The sequence below is a fragment of the Columba livia genome, chromosome 2, assembly GCF_036013475.1.
Source record: "Columba livia isolate bColLiv1 breed racing homer chromosome 2, bColLiv1.pat.W.v2, whole genome shotgun sequence".
NCBI classification, from domain to species: domain Eukaryota; kingdom Metazoa; phylum Chordata; class Aves; order Columbiformes; family Columbidae; genus Columba; species Columba livia.
In genome coordinates, this window is record NC_088603.1 from 113,428,627 (window position 1) to 113,452,493 (window position 23,867).

Sequence of the window (23,867 nt, forward strand, 5' to 3'; positions counted from 1 at the left end):
GTTTTTATCTGGACCATTAGCCAGAACACTTGGCCGGTGTAAGCCAACATCAGGTCTTCAAGATGATGAAGGGAATGAAAGCTTTATAACCTCACCTGGAAGACTTTCGTAAAAATTACAGTTTAAGAATTACAGGATAATGCTGGACCTTTCCACTAGTGATAACGGTCCAGTAAACCGCAGAGTCTACCTGTAGTGAAATATATCAAATCCTTTCTAAAGTTACTTATCAGCAAGTACTACTGGACTAGTTTGTCACTAACAAGACCAGAACTTATCTCCTCAAAATAAATGAAGTATGCCAGATAAAGTGAAAGTCTTATGACCAGCACATTCTGTCCTTGATGGGTTTTGCTGCTTCTCAAAACACCCTGTAGTTACATGGAGAAACTGTCAATGCAGTACAGGTGTTTTTTATGTATCTACATTTAAAAGTTGCTCTAAGTAATTTATGCGTTTCAGAATACAGGAAGCCTACTTACTCCTTTTCCCATGCTAAAGCTTTCATTAGTTTTCTTGAGTCATTGTAGTAGTTGTTGACAGGAAAAGTAATAACAAGAGCTGTAGCATTATTATAGTTCTCCTCTATAGAATAGGAAAGAAAAATTGTCAGGCATTACAAAATGCAGCCTACATTCCAGTACAGGCGGCTACAATCAAGTTTAAAATTAGCATTGTCCAAAGCAATTCCACCCCCACAGCTCCATTAAATGCAATCTATTTAACAACATCAAGTCCTCAAAAACACTCCTGAAATAAGAATAGAAATTACTGCAGTGAGAATGGAAGTTAACAAGCATTACAGACTGCATTCAAAAGTAATCATTGATTGTTTACCATGTTCATGGCACCCCAACATTAAGTCATTGCGTTGTTAGACAAGGGGCTACTATATAACCAGTGCTTATGACTTTCCATCTTGTGAGATAACAGGATATGGTTTCTTAAACCTGATGCCTCCTGCATACTTGGGTTTTATTCAAAGGGAGGACAAAAATCTACAGTTTAATCAAGTGCTTGCCTTCAAAGGCTGTTTTAATACATTTGTGTTTGATATAATACATTTGTGTTTGATATACCTATCAAGTTAGGTTTAATTGGATAAATTGCTTCAAGAAAATTCTGGTTTCAGAATAATTACGAAATGGTTTCCTTTGTGAACATCTTAACCTATTCTTAACTGCTTTGTCAGATCAGTAACAAAACTTCATTTTACACAAAAGCAAAATGCACACGTCCCAGCATGTCAACTTGAGATACTTCATATCTTTATCTAGTCTCTAAAAACTAAAGATCCTTTAGTAGGCCCAAAGCAGATCAAACTTACCTTGTTGACAAGCAAGTGTATGTTCTAGTAAAGACTACTCTAGAAATGCCTAGTCTGCCTCCAATCTCATCACTGATCCACTGAAAATTTAAAATATTCTTACTTAAAGCTGAACAAAACTCTAGTTTCTCTGGAGTACATTTAAGTGTCTGTTGAACAAGAATGCACCTTTAGTGACAAAGGCAGCATGCAAGACTTTCAAGACAAACTGCAACACTGTTCTGCCACTTACCATCATATCCTCCCAACACCAGCCATGGAGATACAGGTCCACCAAATGTTCCCAAGCAGGGATCGTGAAGCAAGCTTGTGTCATTCAGTGATGCTGGAGCCCTAGAGAGATCAGCAGCAACAACTGTTGGCTTCTGCTCAACAACTAAGGCATAGCACCATAGAACAAAAAACTAAAAAGCTGTTGTGTTATAACTGACTTTCAAGAGATAAATTAGATAAGACTCCTTGTAATACACTGCCCTTGTGCTATGTTTGCTTTTAATTTAAATACAGTTTTAAGGGTGTCTTCCTTACAGTTTCTAGGAAAAGGAGTGGCTTCTGCCTACTGAACTGTGAACAGAAGTGAAAGCTTAGAAACTGTCTTCTATATCAGAATTCTGCTTCTCAGAAGTATTTAAAACACGTTTAAAGTAAAAGAGAGCCACTGTCTGCACCAAACCAAGTGTAACCTGAAACCTGATTAAAACACAACTCCTATTAAAGTACTAAGACAAAGAAACAGAAGCAATCTATACTAACCTGCTGTTCCACATAGTATTGTGAGTTTAAAAAGAGGCGAGAAAAGGTTCAAGGGAGCAGCAAGAATGAGCCAGTTTTGTTTGCCAGCAAGACAAATACCTAGTTAGCCTACAGTACAAAAAAAGCACATCATCATCCTGCTTACCGAACACAGTATAGAAAGTGAGTGTGGTAGTCAGCATAGACAAAGAACTCATCCCCAACAGAGTGATCTAGTACGGAATGACTGTTCTGAAAGTAGTTGAGTACACTCAGTATAGTGCAGTTGTTGTTGTAGGGAGCAAGAGGAGCCAAGCAAATGTCTTTCAGCATTACAGTCTCATTGTCAAAAGAAGCAGCTATGTTGACAATAGCATCCTGCAAATCCAGTACCTTGGAAAACAAACAAACAAACAAACACACATGCCTTAGTTTTAAGAACAGCACAAGAAAGCATTTCCCTTGCAAGACAAGACTTCAGTGCATGCTGCGTTCCTCTAAGTTTCCAAAGGCAGTGGTACACACCAACAGAAGCACATGACTAAACCCCATTATTTCTGTGTTCACAGCAAGAGTACTTACTGGAACTTAGCTTGCAGGTCTACCTCTAATAGAAGAGGTCAGAAGACAAGGTTTTCAGCAAAAAGCTTTTATAGTAATACTTGGACTTTTAATATGAATATCTAGTGATTGTTTTGATGGACACATGGCACCATAGACAGAAACCAACTCCATATGGTTATATTTGTTAGGTCTTTGCTCGTGGGAAGTCCCAATTACCTGGTGGAGAATCTCTTTGGTAAGTGGAGGCCCAAAAGGCACATCTGCTCCTGATGGGTAAGGTGAATAGGTGTCTGGATGGCTGTTTGGTGCTTGAATAATAAGTTGTTCAGTACGAAAGAAAGGCCCGAAGTGTGTGTCAAAGTACTCCTTCTCCTTGCGAGCTTGGCTGTTTGGGGCTGACCAGAGATCTACAGGGTTTGTGGTTGCTTTAATATACACAAAGCCTGAGCAGCACATTGCAATGAAGACCACAGAGAAGAGGATAACAGGACGTGGATTTCTGACACAGAAAGCCCCCCATGATGTGAATGTCATCCTCAGGCCATTCTCAAACCTTTCACCAAGGCTTTCACCACAGGTAATTTTCCCTGTAAGAGCAAGAAGTAAACAGTTAAATGTTTGTGAAGTCCATTAAGCAGCACTTTCTTGAAGTCCACTAGGAAAGATAAAATTTTATTTTAGTTCTGTTTGTAGTAAGCACCAGAACCTATGTCTACACTGACAGTCAGACCCAGCAACAATCCTTGAGTGAGGTCAAGAGGGCAGAAACCAGACTGTACCTGACACTGCCCCTTCTAATACAAAATTGTCTCTTACAGCAGTAAGTACAGCAAATAAAAGCAAGAAGCAGATAAAAGATACATATGCATTAAAGTGAGCTACCACAGATGCTACACAAATTAAACTATAGTTCTTTCATGGCATGCTTTGAATGGATACGTGGATAGGTCAGAACATGATCAAAATGATTTTAACATCATGCTGTCCCTTTCACTGCCAGCTACAAAGCACTCCAGAAATTCCTATTAGAATAGCTAGACCCATAGACTGCAACCAGGGCTTCCAGCATCCAACAAAAGAGTTAAGCACCACTCTAAAAGAGAGGTATTGGCCAAAAGACTGAAATAAAGCCCTCTAAGAATGGATTATATGGCCTAACAATGCTAAAATTCCAGAGCCCATCCACAGAAAGGAGAAGCACTTAAGATGAGTTTCTAATAAATCTATTACCTTTATCCAAGACATACCATTGTCACGATGGGAATTCACAGAAAAGGCTACATTGCTGTCAATTGGTGTGTATTCTGAGACAAAGTGCTGCCTCCTGCAAGACAAAAAGCTATGTTACCCTGCTTCCTCAAAAGGTATCTTTTGGAGTTTCTACAGTAATAGAGTCCAATGCCAGTAATAAAATTGATATTCGACTCCTCCTATCTTAATAAGCTTCTCAAACTTTGATCAAGTACACATTCTTTATGTCTATTTAGAAGATCAGTAGCATTAAGAGCACAGGGAATCTCTTTAGATTGATCATAACTTAGTGAGAACACGTGGAAAAGTTTTCTACATTAGAAATATTTGACCTCATTAGTCAAACTGCTCAAGTTACACCTACTTAGCCTGAAGAAACGGGGAAGTGAGGAAATAGCAAAGTAAGGTACTTTCTTCTTGTCCTGAAGACAGGCAAGTTATACCCCAGAACACTTATGCTAGACCTGTATTGCTTATACCCATTCCTGATACCCAGAGCAGGAGATAAGTTCAATAGCCTCCTCATGGTAAGCTGTAATAATCAGACCTCCAGTTATGGCAGGATGGTTTGGGCTATGAACCAGACATCTCAGACACCCTTACCATTTCCTGTAGTTACTATATATTTCCCAGTAAGATAAGGCTGCTGAGCACATCATCAGCTTGCTGTTATCACTACCCTTCTCCACATAGATGCAATTCTCATTATACAGCAATTTCAGATTCCTGGTCATAACTGAACAATATTAAAGCTGCACTGAAAAGTACTACCATAGTTAAGGATGTTAGATAATGGAAGCCTCCAGAAAATGCTATTACAAAATATTAACAAGATGCCACTGCTCTGGATTGTTAGCACACCCACACCAAAGCATTTACATTTACGTGTACACTTCACTAGTGAGTATCACATAGTACAGAGAAGCTGGCTTGCTGGCCCTTACTTCACACAACGCTATGATTACTGGAAGATCAGCTTTTGTTTAGTTTTTTCAGAACAGGAGACTAAGACAGACTATTAATGACTTAATTTGCAATACGGTAGTGATAGTTTTTCTGCAGACTAATGCTTGTAACAAAACAATGTTATGATTGCATGTGGCTGCCCATAATAGATCTTGCTCTCTCCCACTGGTCCCAAATTGAGTTCTTACAATCCCATTATCTTGAAGTTAAACTTTTAGTGATCCTTCCCATCTCAGCCACATCTACTGACAAAGTATGGTGCATTAAACACTTTGTTGCACATGTAACAACAGCCAGAAGTAATAGTGGCTTTAGTGAAACACTGCATGTGGTAAACACGCCTTTCCATCACTGGAGTTTCAGTTCATTCCAACTACAACTTACAGAACAAGTTATTTGAGGAAGAAAACAGAACCACATTTTTACTTGGTCACATGTGTTCTCCAAGCTATTCGTTTATTAGTGGACTGACCTAGTCTTAAGCTCTCACAGGCGTTTGACATTTGAGCACAAAGGCAGTTCACTGCTCTTGAAAGGTGGTGCTCTGGTATCTTAATGCATACCACACAAGGACACAGTCAAAATGAGACTTTACTCTTTGTCATAAAGGTTTAATGTAAATCTGACAAAGTAGATATGTGCATTTCCCCAGACTTTCACATACTCTCAAGTTCTTGCTTATGAAAGTTGTAGATTGGCATATTTGATCCTGTAGCTACAGATGCTACAAGAGTTTCACATCAACTAAACCAACTTCTGCGCTCACTTTCTACCACGCGTTTTTAGGTACTAGAACACTCCCCGTAAGTATAAGCATCTGTCGCAGAACATGACTTTTGCCTGTGTGAAAGAAGACATAAGCATTCTGTCCTGGGCAAATGAAGCTTTCAGAAAGAAAAGGCAAGTAACTTTCAGAGCTGAGCAGTTTGAATACTTTACCTGTAACACCAGATTCCAAAAACCAGTGCAAAAAAGACAAGCAGAAATCCCATGTAGGAGATCCACATGATGACATACACAGCATCCAAACCAAACAAAAGCCATGGAGCAGGCAATGGAGGGGGTTGAGGTTTTGGACCACAAACAATTGAACAGTCCTGACAGCTGCATGGTCCTGTCGAATCATCCACAGACTCATTACAACCTTTGGTAGCATTGTTCATAGGATTCATTCCATGGACAGGAACATCTATGACAAGTCACAAGTTGCAGAACCAGTTTACTACCAGGTAAAAATTCAGACCTTCAACACAAGCTTCCCACTTAAGTGAGTCAGCCCTTTATACAAGAGGCCCTATCCTCTATAGAGTAGCTTTCCTTGGTCTTACAGCTGACAAAGCCACTGCCTTTTCCACAGCAGGTACCAACTGTTCACAGTTGGCTACCAACTAAATGACTGGTCATGTTTTAGAACACCTCAGTTTGTAAAAGCAATAAGCACATACTTCTATCATTCCAGCAATGATTTGTCACCCCCATAATCTGTCCAGATTGTGCAATGTGTTAGTTTCCTTGCAAAGAAATCCTAAAGGATCAGGGTACTGCCCTAGTTTCCCAAGGAATACAAGTGATCCAGTTGCCTAAGCTCAGCCCATCCCTTAATGAGTTTTAGATATCTACACAACAGGAAGCTGCATACAAAGCAAGTGCAAAGCATGACTTCCCAGCAGAAATCAAAAGAGATAATCAGTTTATCTTGCATTGCTTTGAAAGCCTCTGACTGCAGACATCCGTCATTGGGCAGCTGTTTAACAAACCAGTATACTAGCTGCAGCACATAGCCTTTGACAGCAGCTTCAAAGGCAAGGAATACTCAGTTTCTTACCTGAAAAGATAGGAATAATGCTGAAAGGAGTTTGTCCATTGTCCTTACTAAACATGTACTCAATCCAGTTGGTGGCATTGCAGTCCTTGGCATCCTTCCCACACAGTAGCCCCAGCGCTTTAACATTACTCGACGGAGCCTCCACATCTTTGCAGGCATTATACATGGCTAGAAAGAGTACATTAAGACAGAAGAGTCATTAAACCAAGGTTATTATTTGAGTGAGCATTCCAAGTATTTCCAATAATTAGACTCACCAAGTTCAAAGAACATGCTTATAGCTTTCAAGATGAAATATCTTAAGATAGTGAAATAATGCTTCCAGTTGTGTTCACAGTATTCAAGGTTGCAACTCCTTGTTATGGCTATCTCTGAGTACGCCACATGAATCTGCATTACACTAGAACATACTCTAGTGTTTGAGAAGGAACAGCACTTTATATAAAGTTAATTTCAGGGAAAATTATGACAACTATTTAAGGTACTTTTGATCTGTAGGCCTTACATGACTTTCAAGTGTCTCATAATTTGATTAGAGGTTATTGCACAAAGTATATAATGACTGAACTGATTCTTCAAGCTTGCTAAAAAACCAAAATACAACCCAAACTTCTTTGTTCTTTGGAAAAAAAAAAAAAAAAAATTAAAAAAAAAATCTGGATTTGGCAAAGGATTAGAACAGTCCATTTCAAGAAGAGTGAATGCCTCTTAGAGAACCACTGCAGTACACGGTGTACAAATGTTACCCTCATACTTGCCAGACAGTTTCAATGTCAGCTTGGCTTTGGACATTTAGTATTTGGCAACAACATTGCTATTAACCATTTTGTCAAGCAATGGAACAGGCTGCCGAGGAAAGTGGTGGAGTCGCCATCCCTGGAGGTGTTTAAAAGGCATTTAGACAAGGTTCTTAGGGACATAGTTTAGTGCCAGGTAGGTTAATGGTTGGACTTGATCTTGAGGGTCTCTTCCAACCAAATGATCCTTTGATTTGCACAGATGTTCAGTCTCAGTTGAGTCTTCAAAAATATTTATTAACAGTGTCAGTGCAATGTCTCCTACCCAGGCAGAAGTTAGTGTTCTGGCAGTTTCATAGAGAACCTACTGGCATCTATTTGATGCCACAAACTTCAAAAGACAAGGAGATATTTCCTCCTCACAGTTCCTTCTGAGAAGGCATTGGTCTTATTACCTTGAAAAAGCCTAGGTAGATTAACACACTGTTTACTCACCATTTGCAAATTGTTCTCCAATAAAGTACTGCAGCTCTGTAATGCTACTTTTGTTCTCTTTTAAAATTGGATCATAATAAGGTATGGTGCTTGTAACATTCAAAAAGTCAGACTGATTTGGACTGCAAGTCAGTTCACAGAAGAGGTTTATCAAGTTGTAAAAACACGATGGACATCTGGGTAGGAAAGTTAAAGAAAAGCAAACAGATTAAGAGGTAAAAGTGCAGGGCATATCTGATTTGACCTACATAGCAAGTGTAAACATTCTGCTCAGAGCATCAGAACAAAGTATTTAAATTCTGCAAGTTTTTAATTAGCAATGCAACATTAGCTGGTGCTTAAAAAAAAAAAAACACCACTCCTCACCAGTAGCATCAACAACATTCACTAACAAAACTGCCTACCTCAAATAGCAGATACAAGCAGAATTTGAAGGCAAACTTAACTACTGCTAGCAGGGAGACTTCTGGTAGAAGACTGAACAGTACTTTGTCACCCTCTTCTGAAGCCTTCATTACAAATACAGTAGCTTGAGACAAACTAAGGTAACATTTATTCTATCATCTACCTCAATGTAGACTGCAAGTAGCTGTTTCATGAAATTAAAGCTTCCTGATCTGAAGGAGCCTTTCCCAAAGCTTGCTCCAATTAGCCTTTAAATGGAATTGCCACCTTTTCTACAGTCTACATGAACAGAAGAGTCTTAATGTGTTCATTATGTTACAAATCTCTAGTTGCTTTGCCGTTCATTAGCATACCTGGAAAGAAACTGCAGAGGCAGCTGCAAGTTGTTTTTCAAAGTCTGAAGCTGAGGAACATCACAGCAAGTGCTAACGTTGCCAAAGAATAAGCCTGGACAGAGTTCCTTAAATAAAAACAGTGTCAAGGTCAGAGGGAAGGAAGGAAAAGCATGTTTAAGGCTTCAGAACTCATTAGAGTTAGGGGTTCTCCTTCAGCATATTTCAGAAGACAGTAGCTGTTGCTGTAGGAGATGCATAGAAAAAAAAAAAAAATCAGTCTAATCAATCAGATTCTTTAGGGAGAAGAATCGCTTCTTTTATTCAAGGCATCACTTCCTCTGAAAAAGCCCCTTCACATGATCTGTAGTCACCAGGGTCTATATATAGAAGGATAATGGTATTTGAGAGTCTATTAGTAAGAGGACAACACATGTTTATCCAAGTTGAAAGTATTCTTGCAGCTTATCCTCTACTATACCTTCTGGATAGCATCAGATTCTGAAGTCTCAGAAGGCAAGCCACTAACCACAAAAACAGTGGTTACCTGGAAAAGCTATTCCATGTTCAGTTTATTGAAGAGACAAATGCGTTTAATACAAGTATAAATAGTAGTAACATACAAGAACTATATATTAAATCTTCAGAAACAGTACAACACAGTAGTTAGCTCACCTACATATTTAAGTCACTCCTGCCACCAATCAAACCATTGTTTAACTCCGTAGCTATTTCACACTTTAAAGATTTGCACTACCATCTGCCAAGAAGGCAAGCTTGGCAGTATCATTCTATATTGTACATCAAATCCACAAACTCTATTTTGACTTTTGTTTTGTTCACTTTGACAGCTAAAGCCCAGATAAGGAAATACAGTCTCACATTAGCCACAGCTAAAGAGACTAAATGTCCAAGTTTGCTCCCTTCGTTTGAGTGTCAGATGTCCTATGTAAGGAAGAGATCAGCAATGATAATTTGATGGAAAACAGTCTAGTCTTGTCCTTTAGAGATCAGAAAGGCATAACCGCAGAATGTATTATAGTTTTGAAGAGTCCTAAAAACATCAGTGTGACTAAAGACTGCTCAAACCAGTGAGGAAAATATGCAGAAAAGCAAACCAATCCTATATTTAAGGTTATATTTGTAAAAGCCTGCAATTACATGTCTTAGAGACTTCTCATACTTCTGAGGCATATCACCTTCACACAGTCAGGGCTACAATCTATACCTGAGAAATCAGAGATAACCTGTTCACTTTCTCAACAAATTAGGATGAGAAAGCCAATGTCATCATGCAGGTCCAACAGAATCCAATACAGAACTCTACAGTGTAGGAGAATTACTTTTTAGCAGCAGACCGCCAAAAGAAGCTCACCTGCATTAAGTCATAGCCATCTTCTGGTAGTGCTATTGGTGGTCCATCATATGCACAGTTGTATCTCTTGTCTCCAGAAGCAACTCCACATTCTCCATACCAGACACAGAACTGTGAAAGTACCTAATCAACATGAAATATCTGGTTAACTGCTAGAAATAGTTGCCAAATGTCTCGGCTGCTGCAGAGTCTGGGTGCTACCATTCCAAAAGTCCTTTACAATCCAGTTTAGACAACTTCCTGCTAAACATCACCATGTCCTACATAAAGCAGCTGTTAGCAACAGCACCTGTTTTTGAAAGGGTGCACATCACCACTGATCTGCAGCTCAGCTCCCCATCCTTCCTTACCAGTCTAGAAACAGGAAGTACATTGTCTATAGTTAAGACTAAGTGCAAGTTACTTAAGAAAAAAAATACTTAAAAAGCATCTCCAAATATAAGGTGATGTAGCAAATAATTTGTTAACACAAAATAATGCACATGATTAGTGGGTTAAACTTGTCACTTTAGAGCACATGATTCAGTGTACATGGAGAGAAGTATATTGCTTACATGCAATATTTCAGTTCCTCCTACCACCTTTTAATCTTTCCTGCAAACTCAGTCACTTATTGCAACAGATCGAGGAAGTAGCAAGATAAAGCAGATTCCGAAGCAGAACTTTATGGCTCTACACTCGCCAAAAAATGCCACGTATTGCCACAATCTCAAAGAATGCTTTCCATCACCCCTTTTAAGCCTAAGCATGTAACATTTAAACGGGCTTACAGTGCAAAGTAAAAAAAAAAAAAAAAAAAAGCTTGAAGGCTCATTTTAAAGATGTTTCAATTGGAAGGACTACTGAAAAATTCAGAAATTGGCTCTTCACTATGTGCATAAAATAAAGGAAATTGAAAAGGGGACAGTGGTACGTTGCAAACCTGTTTTTTTTTTGTTCAGTGGTACTAACAGGAGACATTTGACATGCTAAAGCAAAATATCCTGAAAATTAAAACATTTAATGCAATAACAAGTTCTTTGCAGAAAAAGCATTAGGTCAGCTCCAATGCCTGTGCACCTGGGCTGCAAGCAGAAAGCAGGCTGCACAAACATTTACTGCACTTCTGCCAGCTCTTGGTCAGAAGTTTGCATGCTACAGTTTGAGAGACAACTGACCTATTTTTATCTTCTGAACAACCTTGACCTAGCATTTGCAAAAACACCATATGCTTACGCTGCAAGGACAGACTGCTGTGCTTCGTGCTTGACGATGAATAATATTGTTTACTGACCAGAGAGGCCCCTGAAAGGCTGCATTCATAACGCCCAAGAGCTACCCAGAATTACAATGCCCCCAAAACTTCAATTTTTGTGCTAAGAAACCCTGGTAGAATTGTTTTCCCTTTAACTCAAACTATGCAACATGGCCCGATTCAAAGTCCCTCACTATAAGCTAAGTCCAAAAGTCAATTTAAGTACCACTCATACAGATCACTATTTCAATTTGTCTACTCTAGCATTTCTTCTAAACATGTAATCAGCTGCTCAGCATCACCATATTCCTACACCGAAGCTGGAAAGAACCCCTTTAAAATTGCACTTGTAAACACTGAATGTTAAACACCAGCATAAGCCAGAAAGTTAAATTCCCATAACATGGAGATTATTTATGGAAACTACATTTTAAATCTGTTCACACATCAAATTAATCTAAGAAGTCAACACTTCTTTGATGCTAATTTAGAAGTCACTATCTTCACCTGTTTCCTCACACCTATGCAGCCAAGTTTTAAGAGCAAACAATCTAGAAGCAGGGAAAGAAGATGGTTTAATGTTTGTATGCATCAGTGTCAGTAGTGAATTAATCATCTATTCAAGAGGAAGCACAGATTCACTGCTATTCTTGCAAAAGGGCAATGAAATGCAAGCTGCTTAGTACTACCCGTGAAAACAGGATTAGATATTTCATCAATATCAGGCTGGGTTAAATGTTTAGTCTAGAATGGTTCATAATCATACTTTTTTAGAAAGTGTTCATAGAAAGAAAAAATACCACAACACTTTCTCTGTTTCATTAAGTCTTGTTATCTAACACTTCTTGATTTTTAAAACCCACAAAATTATCAACTTACTCTTTTCAGAAAGATTTAACTTCTTCCAGAGTGGAAAGTGTGGTAAAACTGGCAATGCAGTCACCAGTTACAAAAACCCCTCAAACTTCTCAGGGTACTTCTTACACAGAAAAACTTGGAGGTAAATTTCAGCTCCCACACCAGGCTGACTGATAATTCTATTGTTTTTAAAATGTTATCTGTAGTTCAAGGTTCCTTGGTTATAACTACACAAATACAAAATAAAATACAAGCTGTATTATGTCTACAAATTTACCTACAAGGCTTTTTGCCATCATTTTCAGGACAGAACATAAAGCAACTCACTTGCACATGACACTTGGTCATGCACCAAAAAGTATTCAGCTAAACACACAAAAAGGAAAAAAAAAAAAAAAAAGGTATTCTGGCCTAGTGTTTACACTTGTAATTGGAATACAGAATTTAAAACCATAATACTTAAGTCCCACATTGATAAAACTTACAATGGAAAAACCAACATATTTATCACTCAAACCTTCAGCCTGTTTGAAAAAGCTGAACAGACTGGTTACTTTCAATGACTGAAGAGCTGTAAGTTTGCATACTCTATTTCAGTATTAACATCAAGAATTCAATTTCAGAGACAACCCAAGATTAGATATTTATGCCATGACCTAGCAGGATCTCACTAATAAAAGTCTGAATTTGTTCCCTGAACCAGTAAACTTTGGTGATCCTTGATTTACAGTGGTTGAACCAAGTCAACAAGCCTAAAAAACCCCACATAATCAAAGTCAGCAGCTGAAAGTCACCATCAGAACTCTCCAACATCAACAAGTCAATAGCAGACTCATCACTGAGTCAGCCACAAAATATGAGAGAGGGGTGGTCTCTCATGGTTCAGACAGTATTCAGGGTTACTATAAGTAACTAAGTAACTACGCCATTACCACTGATAAGATACAGCTGGAAGTTCTTCCCCCCAAAAACCCTCTAGTAAAAGCCAGATTAAGTTACAGAATAAGACAAGTACTTTGCTCTTGCCATTCTTTCAGAAGAACATTCCTACACTGGAATGTTCTGGTGGGACGACACAGGGATGAGTAAGGGTGGTTGTAAATAACTCATAGTTAAAGGTACTGCTTGCAAAGTCAGATGTCCAAGTCACTCAGGATTTGAGTGAACAATCACCTTCCTTAAACGGGTGAAAACCCTCCCAACCCCCAAATTAACAGAGAAATGCTGTGTTGAGCCAAACTGTCTTCTAAACAATGCGAGATACTCCATAAGACTAATATAAGGTTGGGGGTTTTGGGGAGTTGTGGGTTTTTTGTATGTGTGTGGTGGGTTGTTTATTGTTGTTTTATTTTAAAACAGATCACATTAAGTGTTCTATATTTAAAGTGAGACTTTCCTAGTTAATTTAGGAAGCAACAGCAACATAACCTCCTGCCATCTGGCAATATGCTAACACTAGTATTCAGTACATCGTCAGAGTTCAGAAAGTGTATTTCTACTTCTAGAATATGTATTCTCTTTGAAAAATTTTACCTCAGGTCAGAGCTCCAGGAGCCCTAATAAAGAACTTGCACATGAACAAGCATGGGCATTTAATGACCATTAATATTCTACAAGGGTTCTGTTACAGTTTCCTGGTTCCAGGCATTATCATTGGTTTGTAATAGAACTAGTGTTTCAACAGATCATAAACACATTTACTTCAGTCCAAATTGCTTCAACTGCATATTGAAACAAATCAATAATCTTCAATACTTCCAGCAACATTGGCCATAACCAACAATGAATATGTAGCTGTTAAGCAGACAAAGAACAATGATGATTTTGTATACCGAAACAGCAACTACTTGTTGTCTTGCAAATACCAGATGACAAGCGAACATTGTTTGCCTCTCCAATGTGAGATTACTAATGTATGGAAAAGGCAACAGTATCAGATACAGCTGTTTCCCCTTCCTTCTTCTAGGATGGTACACCTGGGATCTTGCAAGGCAAGAAGAAAGATCCCAGGACTTGCAGGGCAAGAAGAAAGATCCCAGGAAACAGCATACTCTTCCCCACTCAATATCTAGCCCACATCACACTTAGTAGCTGATATTGCCCACTAGGTTGAGGAGTTCTAGGGAAACACAATATCACATTACCCTTAATAAATGGCAAGACTGGTTTCTGGAAACAGGTGGTCAGGTCAAGTTTGCAGATCTGCCCCAGAAGTTGCACATTACCTCACAGCCCTCCCCATAAGAGGCAGGAGGTCCATGGACTAAAGGAAACTTTACAGGTTTAACTCTGACTTTGTCTCTTTCAGTAACTCATTCAGACAGAGCCAATTCAGAGACAACCTTCATCTGTCAAGCTTTTCTTGTTCCCCTTGCCCACAGGTAAAGGACTGCTCACTTTCAGACAGAAAAATTGTCAGCTATGCCTGGTCAGGCAAAACAAGCCCCAGTTTTGGAGTTATCCAAGCACACTTCACATATCAGAAGAAACTTGGGGTCAAGTAGAAAGAGAAAGTTGCAATAAGGGTAATAGTTTGGTATCTGTCAGAGCAACCTGGTGTTAACTGACAATTATTAGGAAAATACACACTTACTGCATGCATGACCAGAAAGTACAGGTCCCCTAACTAGCAGTGGTCTGCAACTAAGGACATCTGCCCCACAACACACTCTGATGCCCTCCAGGGGTATAGTAATAATACTGCACAACAAAGTACCGTCTACCACCCAGCAAAGCATGACTCAGTTCTACCAGTCATTCCCTTCAGTGATCTCTCCACTTCTAAGAAGGCTTCCTCACTTTCCATCCAGAAAGACTACGAACAAGTCACTCCTGATTTTCCAGGGAGTAATTTAAGTGATTACTGTCTTGTTGTGAAGCTGCATTGCCATCCCTGCCAAACAAGCTGCTCCACACAGGCATTTTGGAACCTCGTGCCCAGGGTCACGTAACACTGCACTATGGGCCACTTGGTAAGTTTGAGGCAGAACAGCACCTTCCATTAACATCATTCCACAGGATTTCAGAAACTCAAACCCTACAGGTTGGGATCCCAGCTGCTGATAGGAAACCTGTGTCCAACCTTGCCTAGCCACTAATTTGACAGCTGGTGTTTTAGCATAATTATATGAATACCAACTGAAACAGCTGCCATTAAGCACACAAGATACCATCTAGTATATTAAGATGTTCCTAAGAAAACAATAACAGTTTCAAGACATCATCCTCCTGTAAATTCACCTTCAGAAAAGAGACTAAGGGAGCCAAGACTTTCATTGTAGTTCTTAGATGGATAGTTAACTACCAACTAGTATCAGGTTAGCTGGCACAAGTCTTGAATCATGCACTGCTCAGAGTGAAAGATACATCCTACACAGGCTGAAGACTTCAAGTTCATTGTGAAAGTGTACCTAATGGAAGGACTGCAAACTGAAATGCCATTCTAGTCCACTGACTTCTTTAAAAAAAGAAGAAACATGATATATGACACTTTGGTTTATAGACACCACAACCAAAAGCATGAAAACATGACACTTCTACCTGAAAGATGAGCTTCTGTTTGAAATATACCAAGGTGCACTTTGTGGATTGTTAGGCTGTAAATAACAATTAATGGCAAAAAAAAAAAAAAAAATTACCTTCTTACACTACAAAACTGAAATCTGCCTGGTTAAAGTCATTTTGCAATGTTTACTTTTTATGGACCACAAAGCCACATCCTCTCCAAAGATCCCCTAAGTCTTGTTGTTCTAAGCTTCCCTAGCTCACTACCCATCTGCCACCTAAAGGAAAGCATCTTGTCATTCCCTTACCAGCCCAAGAAAATTACTCATTTCCACAAGATGGTATCTCCCTTCAAAGACATTAAATAAAGCAGTGTCAGTAAGGTGCGAGTCCATTACCTACCCAACTGGAGATCATTAGTCACTACTAAACAATCAGTTTCTCCAGTGGTAACAGAAGAATGAATTCCTAGTTTTATGTTTAAGCTCTTTAAAGGTTATTTGAAGAGGATATAACAACAGGAGAACCTCAGCACACACACAGGATGCCAAACTTGTGAGTTTATAAAGTGTTAAGCATAAAACTTGACCTAGAAAGTATGTTTCCAAGTTGGTTAGTGAGAGAAAAAAAAAAATCACTGTACTAAGGCTTACAAGACACTCCTTGTTTCTCCAGAGGAATGTGGGGTATCTCACTCCTATCTTGGAGTACTGCATAAACAAAACATGACTGAGAAGAGAGGAGTGAATGTTCTCCAGTGTTTTTCCTTAAGTATCAATAAGTCCAGCTTATTCCAGTCCTAAATTTTATGGAAACATGCAGTCTTAATACTACCACACTAACACATAGCAGACTACTACTTCCCCGAAGCTGTCACCTAGCATAAGACACACTCCGTACAAACCGAACCGGACACCGAGGACAAGGCTCCGCACAGACATGTGACCGCACGGCCACTCACATGCGGAGGGCATTGCATAACCGGGGCTCACACGGTACGGCGGCAGCCGGGGGCTGGGGGCAGCCCCAGGGGGCTCGGACCGGGCAGACGCTGAAGTGTGCGAGGCCCGAGCGCACCGCCCGCTCTCCCGCCAACAGGTGCTCCCGGGCCGGCCTGCTGTGTCACCGGGCTGCCCCGCACTCCCGCCTCACTCTCGCGCCGAGCCCAGGAGGGAGGGAAAGGGGAGAGAGAGCCCCACCGGGGACAAGGAAGGGAGCCCCCCGCTTCGCTTCGCCCCGATCCCAGCGGCCTCACCGCACCTGGCGGCTGACAGCTCAACCGGCTCCCCCAGCCAGCTTCCCCCTGGGGAGACCCCCCCTAACGGGAAGCCCCCGCGGGTCCCCCCGCCCTGAAGCAACACCCAAGGGATCCCGCTCCACAGGGAGGGCACCGCCGCCCCCTCTGCTCCCGACGGTATCGGGAGGCCCGTCCCCCCAGCCGCAGGCACGGCTGCCCCGCCGCGCTCTCCCCGGGAGGGACTTACCCGCGCGGGCGACAGAAGCAGGAGGAGGACGAGGAAGCCAAGTCCACCCCGCCCGGGGCTGCTTTGCAGGCTCACCATGGCAGCGCGGGCAGGGGCGCGGGGGGCTGGCAGGACTCTCCGCCGCAACACCGGGAGGCGGCGGGAGTAGGAAGAGAAAGGCGGGCCGTGAGGAAGGCGGGCCGCCAGGCAGCCGCGCCCGCGCAGGTCCGGAAGGGCCGCTCTCGCCGCCGCCGGCCCCTTCGAGAAGCGGCGGGGGAGGACGTTCCCGCACGCCACCGCCAACGGCCGCCACCGCCCCACCCTCCGGCCCCGCCCCTCCGGCCCCGCCCCTCCGGCAGCGGGCGTGGCCGCGCCTCACGCCACGGGCGGGACGAGGGGCGGGGCAGGGCTGCTCCGCTCCGCCGCGGTGCGGTGGGGAGCTCGGCCGGTGGCAGCGCGGAGCTGCGCCGCTCCGGAACGCAACATCCCGCGTTGGCTGCGGCAGCAGCCGGTCGGTGGCTTCGTGAGGGCGCAGAAGTGTTATTTCAGCTTGGAGAAGGCTCCGGGGAGACCTTGTTGCGGCCTTTCTGTACTTAAAAGGGGCCGATAAGAAAGATGGGGACGGACGCTTAGCAATAGGACAAGGAGTGATGTTTTTAAACTAAAGGATGGGAGATTCGGGCCAGACATGAGGGAGAAATTTTTTACACTGAGGGTGGGGAAACACTGGCACGGGTTGCCCAGAGAGGTGGTAGATGCCCCACAGAATCACAGAATGTTGAAGATTGGAAGGGACCTTGAAAGATCATCCAGTCCAATTCCCCTGCTGGAGCAGGAACACCTGGATGAGGTTACACAGGAAGGTGTCCAGGTGGGTTTTGAATGTCTCCAGAGGAGACCCCACAACCCCCCTGGGCAGCCTGTTCCAGTGCTCTGTCACCCTCACTGAGAAGAAGTTTCTTCTCAAGTGGAACCACCTATGTTCCAGTTTGCACCCACTGCCCCTTGTCCTATCATTGGTTGTCACCGAGAAGAGCCTGGCTCCATCCTCATGACACTCACCCTTTACATATTTATAAACATTCATGAGGTCACCCCTCAGTCTCCTCTTCTTCGAGCTAAAGAGACCCAGCATCCTCAGCCTTTCCTGGTAAATGAGATGCTCCACTCCCTGGAAACATTCCAGGCCAGGCTGGACGGGGCTCTGAGCATCCTGATCTGGTTGAAGATGTCCCTGGCCATTGCAGGGAGCCGGACTAGGTGACCTTTGAAGGTCCCTCCCAACCCAAACTATTCTATGATTCTATAATCATGTGGTTTACGAATATCCAAGTCACTTTAAAAATCCTGGCTTTGTCAAAAGCACCAGCACTGGTTCATTATTTCCCAGCATTAGCCTCACAATCCCGTGTACTATTACCCTGCAGCTTCAATAAATGTAACTCCCAAGCAAAACACTTTCCCGGGGCTTATTTGGCTGGGGTTGAATCTGGCTGGGGGTGAATCTGGCTGTCAGAGCTGCGTGTGCTTCACATGACCGGCTGTCAGCCGGGGGCATAACTGATGCCACAGTCAGCAGTTTTTGGAGTGCTGATTTTACTCCGCCCCTCTGGGATCTGTTTGTTTGGGGTCAGTTTGGGATCTGTCTGGGAGGAGGCTCACTGAAAGCAGGGTGTGATGCATTCCCATGCGGCCTCTCTGTGATTTCTCCACAGCTTTATTGCCTTCACTGCTCAGCAGCACACATTGTGCTGCTGGAATAAAATATGTAATTTTGCAGATATTGCCATCTGCTGACAAAAATGCAGATTAGTCTTGGTGTCATAGCTTCACGGGGTAACTTAGGTTTTCCTGGGACCTCTAGAGGGTCATGTACTCCAACTTTCTACTGAAAGCAAAATCCAGTTAGGTCAGGTGGCTCAGGGACTTGTCCAGTTGTCCAGAGGCAGAGATTTCACAGCCCCCTTGGACAAACTGTTCCACTCTTCAACCACACTTTGGGGCTGTTGTTTGGGTTTTTTGTTGTTGTTTGTTCATTTGTTTGTTTCCCATATCTAAAGATATTTTCCTGTGTTCCAGCTTGAGCATGTTGCCTCTTGCACTGTCACTCTGCCTGCCTGAGAAGAGCCTGGTTCCCCCTTGTCTGCATCCTCCCCTTTGGTAGCTGTGGAGCACAGGAAGATGTCCCAGAGCCAGCTGTCTGCTTAGAGCTGAGCAAACACAGCTCATGTGCTCCAGCAGACTCAGCTATCATGGTGGTAGTACCCTGGACTTGCTCCAGTATGACAGTGTCTTTTTTTTTTTAATTATGGGGAGCTAGAAACCGGACACAGCACTCCAGATGTGCTCTTACAAGTTTCAAAGAGAGAGGAATAACCCCAACACTTGACCTACTGGCTGCCCCTTTGCTGATACAGCCCGCTGACTCGTGTTCAGCATCTTGCCCAGCCCAAACACCCTGTTCCTTTCTGCAAAATTGGTTCCGTCCACCCAGCTTGTACTTTTCCAGGGAGTTATGCCATCCCAGGTGTGGGACTTGGCATCTGGCAAGTGCTAAATAAAACTGGAGTAGCTACAGTTATATCAGGTTTTAATTTTGATGCCATAAATAAAAAAAATTCAACACTATGCAGTGTGATCCTAAAAGCGAGGAACTAAATTGACACATTTTCTGGGCACTGGATGTAAGCAGAGGATGCAGTGGGCATAGCTTGCATAGCTACAAGTTAAAAAAAATGCAAGAACATTGTTTCAGCGCTGATGAAAAAGGTGAAGGATAGCAAAACTGACTAAACAGAAAGGGCATTTCCTTTCTGAATGAATTACACCGAGTGATTTAAGAATCATAGGTGAGAGAGAACCAATTTCTAAGGTTGCAAAACAAGATATAGGGAATCTATTGCAGTGACAACTTCCACCATAAACTAAGTCTGTAATATCATGTCTGTCACCCAGAGTGCAAACGGAAAGAAGAGGTAGTATTTCAATATTTATCTAAATATTTCTCTAAATCTCTGATGCATATCTTTATTTAGATGGCTGTCTAAATTCACACTGTTATTCCAGTGCAGTCCGTTAGGAAGTGCTGCCTTTTTCCACTCAGAAGCTAAAGTGAAGTGCTCTAGATGTTGAAGACTGATGAACAAATACTAATCAGACTAAGCCTGTCTTTGCTCATGGAGACTTCTGAAATCTTGCGTAATGTCAGGTACAGAAGCCCAAACATATCATAGTCTGTTTTGATGTCGCCTCTGTATGCTGGCAGCCAGCAAACCAGAGCTGGGTCCAGATTCCGTCAGTCCCACTGCAGCCTTCAGCCTTCATCGCAGCTGTGAGCCATATTCAGGGGGTGAGGATGCAGAGCTCCCAGGCATTTACGTGTAGTTGCATGAGTGTTATCGATGATAAAGTTAACACCGTTGATTGTGTCACCTGAAAGTTATCTCTTTCCTTCTAGGCAGGGAAAAAGTAGCCCTGAAGGGACAACCTGAATCAACGCTGCCAACATTGCTTTGTCTGTGGTACACAAGGCTCAAGGGAGACCATCCTCACTCCCAGCTGCTCTCGTTGAAGGACATTTGTCAAGTTTTGTCTCATAAGGTTCCTTTTTAAACCCAGGATTTTGCATAGTTATTAGGGACTGTCCTCTTGGAAGGCTAATGGGGAATACTTGTTCTGCTTGTCGGCACCATAAACAAAACTAAATTTTGCTGCCCAGAAGAAGAGGCCAATATTAATTTATTGTATAAAGTGACACTTGGTGCCTCCATCGCACCAAACAAGTCTTTAATTTTTCATTCTTTCCCTCACTGGGTACCCTGAATGGTGTAAAGGTGTGTGCTGGGAAGCTCATGTAAAACAGCTGCCTGCTTTGTTCTCTTCTACATCTTTGCTGGAAAGCCCTGAGAGTTGCCTTCATAGGTGTAGACCTTACTGTATATCCATTGCTTTACTCAATGCAGAAGTGAAAACCATGTTGCCACTTCCAGTAGAAACTCAAGCACCTAGTGGTAATAACCTTGCGATTTCTAGATGGCAATCTGTCTGAAGAATTACTCATGCATACAAATGGAAACACAATACGTGATTGCTTCGCAGCAAAATCAATTAAAATGTCCATTGCTGTTTATTCTCCATAATTTATTACAAGCCTTTATTATTTCTATTGCGCTAACACCCAGAGGCATTTTCAAGAAGTGGGAGCTATGTTAAGCAATACCCTGCACAAGCACATGGGAAAGCACAATATTCTCCTTGGACATCTTGCAAGCTGTGTGAAGACAAGCTGCAACAGGTGGGTGAGAAGTTTCACCCAGTTTCTCACTCTTCCACTTTTTTGTCAAGCCAGTCCGAACCACAACAGCCTGTTCCGAGATGGCTTTTCCAGCTAAACCGGAATAAGAGTTTCACTAAACAAAGATGGTGTTTCTTATTTGGTCTTGTAGAGCAAATCATATTCTTTTAATCAGCTCTCATTTGTCAGCCCTCCTCACCTGTGGAGGCCTAATCACCTTTTAATTATAACCACCTCAATGTACCTGTTACTTTGGTCAGATACTCTGCGCTTCAGAACTCCCATGTGGTATCAAATCAGACTGAGGGGGTTGATACTCATTTAAATATACTCACTTAAATATATATGTGGTATGTCAGGTGATGCTGAATCGTGTCTTTTTATCTTTTCATCTTTGTTTCTGTGTCGTTGTCATTTTGATGGCTGCTCTACCAACCTGTGCTAGTGTGTCCCTACCTAATCTTAGAAAGTCACTCCTTAAGATCACATTCTTTCTGCATTTATCACTGAAGTAATTGAAATATGTTCATTTTTATTACAATCAGGTAAAGTCATTTATTGCCTAGTAGCAAAAGCTTGGGACTTGAAGTCAAATGACTCAAAGTTTTTTCCAGTTTTGCTACATTTTTTGCTGGATGATCTGGGCAGGTTCCCACCTTTGCAGTGCAATTTTGTCTTCTGTAAAGAGGTGCCAATTGCATGGCAACATGTGGCCCAAGAGCTCGAAAACTAGGTATCAACCAGTGAGCTGTTGAAAGAATACGCTGTAGAAATGCTGCTCAATTATTGCAGCAGAGTCTGCAGACACGCCACACTTAATGCTGTGAGCAAAGAGGTACGGTGTGTACTCACGACAGATACTGTGTGTAAGCACTGATATGCTAACAAATTAGAGATTTGACCTATTAATGGATGTACATGGCTCCTGGTTTGCATTAACGTAATTTACTGAGTCCCTGTGAACACCACACTGCCATTTGGTAACTCAGGATTTGCTGCTGAAATGGAGAATATGGACTTGGAAGAGTTTTGGTAAGGCTTATAACAGTTCGCCCAGTGAGTAGCAGCATGGCCAGGGGAGCACCTGCAGAGCCTGCTGTTGGAGTCTTCAGAAAGCGGTATGTTTCTTCTACCTCTTCATGCGATGTAGTCGGGACAAGCAGACCGCAAGGTTTTGATATCACTTTTCCAGGGAGACTGGAGGAGCCTCAACCCATACGCTGGACAAAAAGTATATTTGTGTATGTGTATATAAAATCGCAGTAGTCCATTTCAGGTCCGTGTTGTGTCATGCTCCATCTGTGTGTTCAAGCCAGTGAAACATCTGCCATAGCAAAAAGTGGCATCCTTTGTTCCTTCCTGACTTTGCTGTGTCCCCCACCAGCATGCCCAAGGTTGCTCTTCTGATCCCTGCTCCCTGGCAAGGTGCAGCACTACACAGCCCTTGTGCCAGCTTTGAACAACCGACTCAACATTAAAAGCAGGACATTAAAGTATTCATCCCATTAAAATGCCATGTCAACATTGGGAGAGCAAAACAGATTATTTAGAGACAATTTAGGTATGTGTCTCACGTTGCATTTTGCTGTGCAACTACAGCCATGGTTGCTAGGCATATGGTCATCTCATTGATCTCATGAGAGTTAGCATCTCTTTAAATCACTGAGGAGACAAGGTAAAAGATGTATTGATTCATATATTTTAAGGTCAAGGAGACTATTATGATCACATAGTATTACTTCCTGCATATCACAAAATTTCATGCAGTAATTCCTGAATCAAACACAAAATGTTTCGAGTGAAACGCATCTTTCAGAATGAAAAGTGCTTTGGTTTGGTTGTGGGATTTTGTGTTTTGGGTTTGTTTTTTGGTTGTTTTGTTTGGTTGTTTTGTTTTGGTGGGGTTTTTTTGGATATCAGCTTTTTTTTTCCCCCAATAGATAATTGTCTTCATTCATTTCAACCACTTGACACTGTTTGGCTATGCTTTAATGTGCAAAATTAAGGAGCTTTCCACTACCAGAAATCATTTTTGTAGTAGTAGTCACAGCACTTTCTCCTGGTATTTTCTGACTGATGGAGATGCTTTACTGAGTTGTGGCTGTAGGAATTTTTGATGATGATTTAAAATGCAGCTCACCACAACAGAAAATTGGAGGAATGAAGCAAAAAGCCAGGGATGTCAAACACCAGGTCAAAAATATGGTTTTCAGTGTAGACTCTTTTCCCCTTTCATAGTGTTCATAATCTATTGTCTACCATAAGAAGCATATCAGCAGGTTGTAGCCATTTTTTTTAAAGAACAAAACCAAAACTGAAGTAGGTCAGATCAGTGTAAGGACCAGTTTTACATCTAGGAATAATAACAGAACCACCAAGACATGTTTGGCTAACTGAATAAAAGTGTAGTCTTATTCCTTTGGTTCCTAAGTTGCTTTTTGTAATCTTCCCATCAGATCTGACCTAAGGGATGTTAATATCAAGGGGAGTCTGTCACTCATGTCT

General features: G+C 41.8%; 1 protein-coding gene across 1 annotated transcript in view; it reads right to left on the reverse strand.

Annotated features, from left to right (window-relative positions):
- The window catches only part of NPC1 (NPC intracellular cholesterol transporter 1), a 28,162-nt gene extending 10,825 nt beyond the window's left edge, over positions 1–17,337 (reverse strand). Inside the window, exons 1-11 of the mRNA XM_065053312.1 lie at positions 17,090–17,337; positions 10,010–10,132; positions 8,656–8,762; positions 7,898–8,073; positions 6,666–6,833; positions 5,780–6,029; positions 3,871–3,947; positions 2,840–3,210; positions 2,226–2,452; positions 1,560–1,660; positions 483–585 (exon numbers count right to left, since the gene is read on the reverse strand). Coding sequence (XP_064909384.1) covers positions 483–585; positions 1,560–1,660; positions 2,226–2,452; positions 2,840–3,210; positions 3,871–3,947; positions 5,780–6,029; positions 6,666–6,833; positions 7,898–8,073; positions 8,656–8,762; positions 10,010–10,132; positions 17,090–17,167 — 1,781 coding nt within the window. The 5' untranslated portion in view covers positions 17,168–17,337. The remainder of the gene's footprint in view (positions 1–482; positions 586–1,559; positions 1,661–2,225; positions 2,453–2,839; positions 3,211–3,870; positions 3,948–5,779; positions 6,030–6,665; positions 6,834–7,897; positions 8,074–8,655; positions 8,763–10,009; positions 10,133–17,089) is intronic.
- Between the last annotated feature and the right edge of the window lie 6,530 nt (positions 17,338–23,867).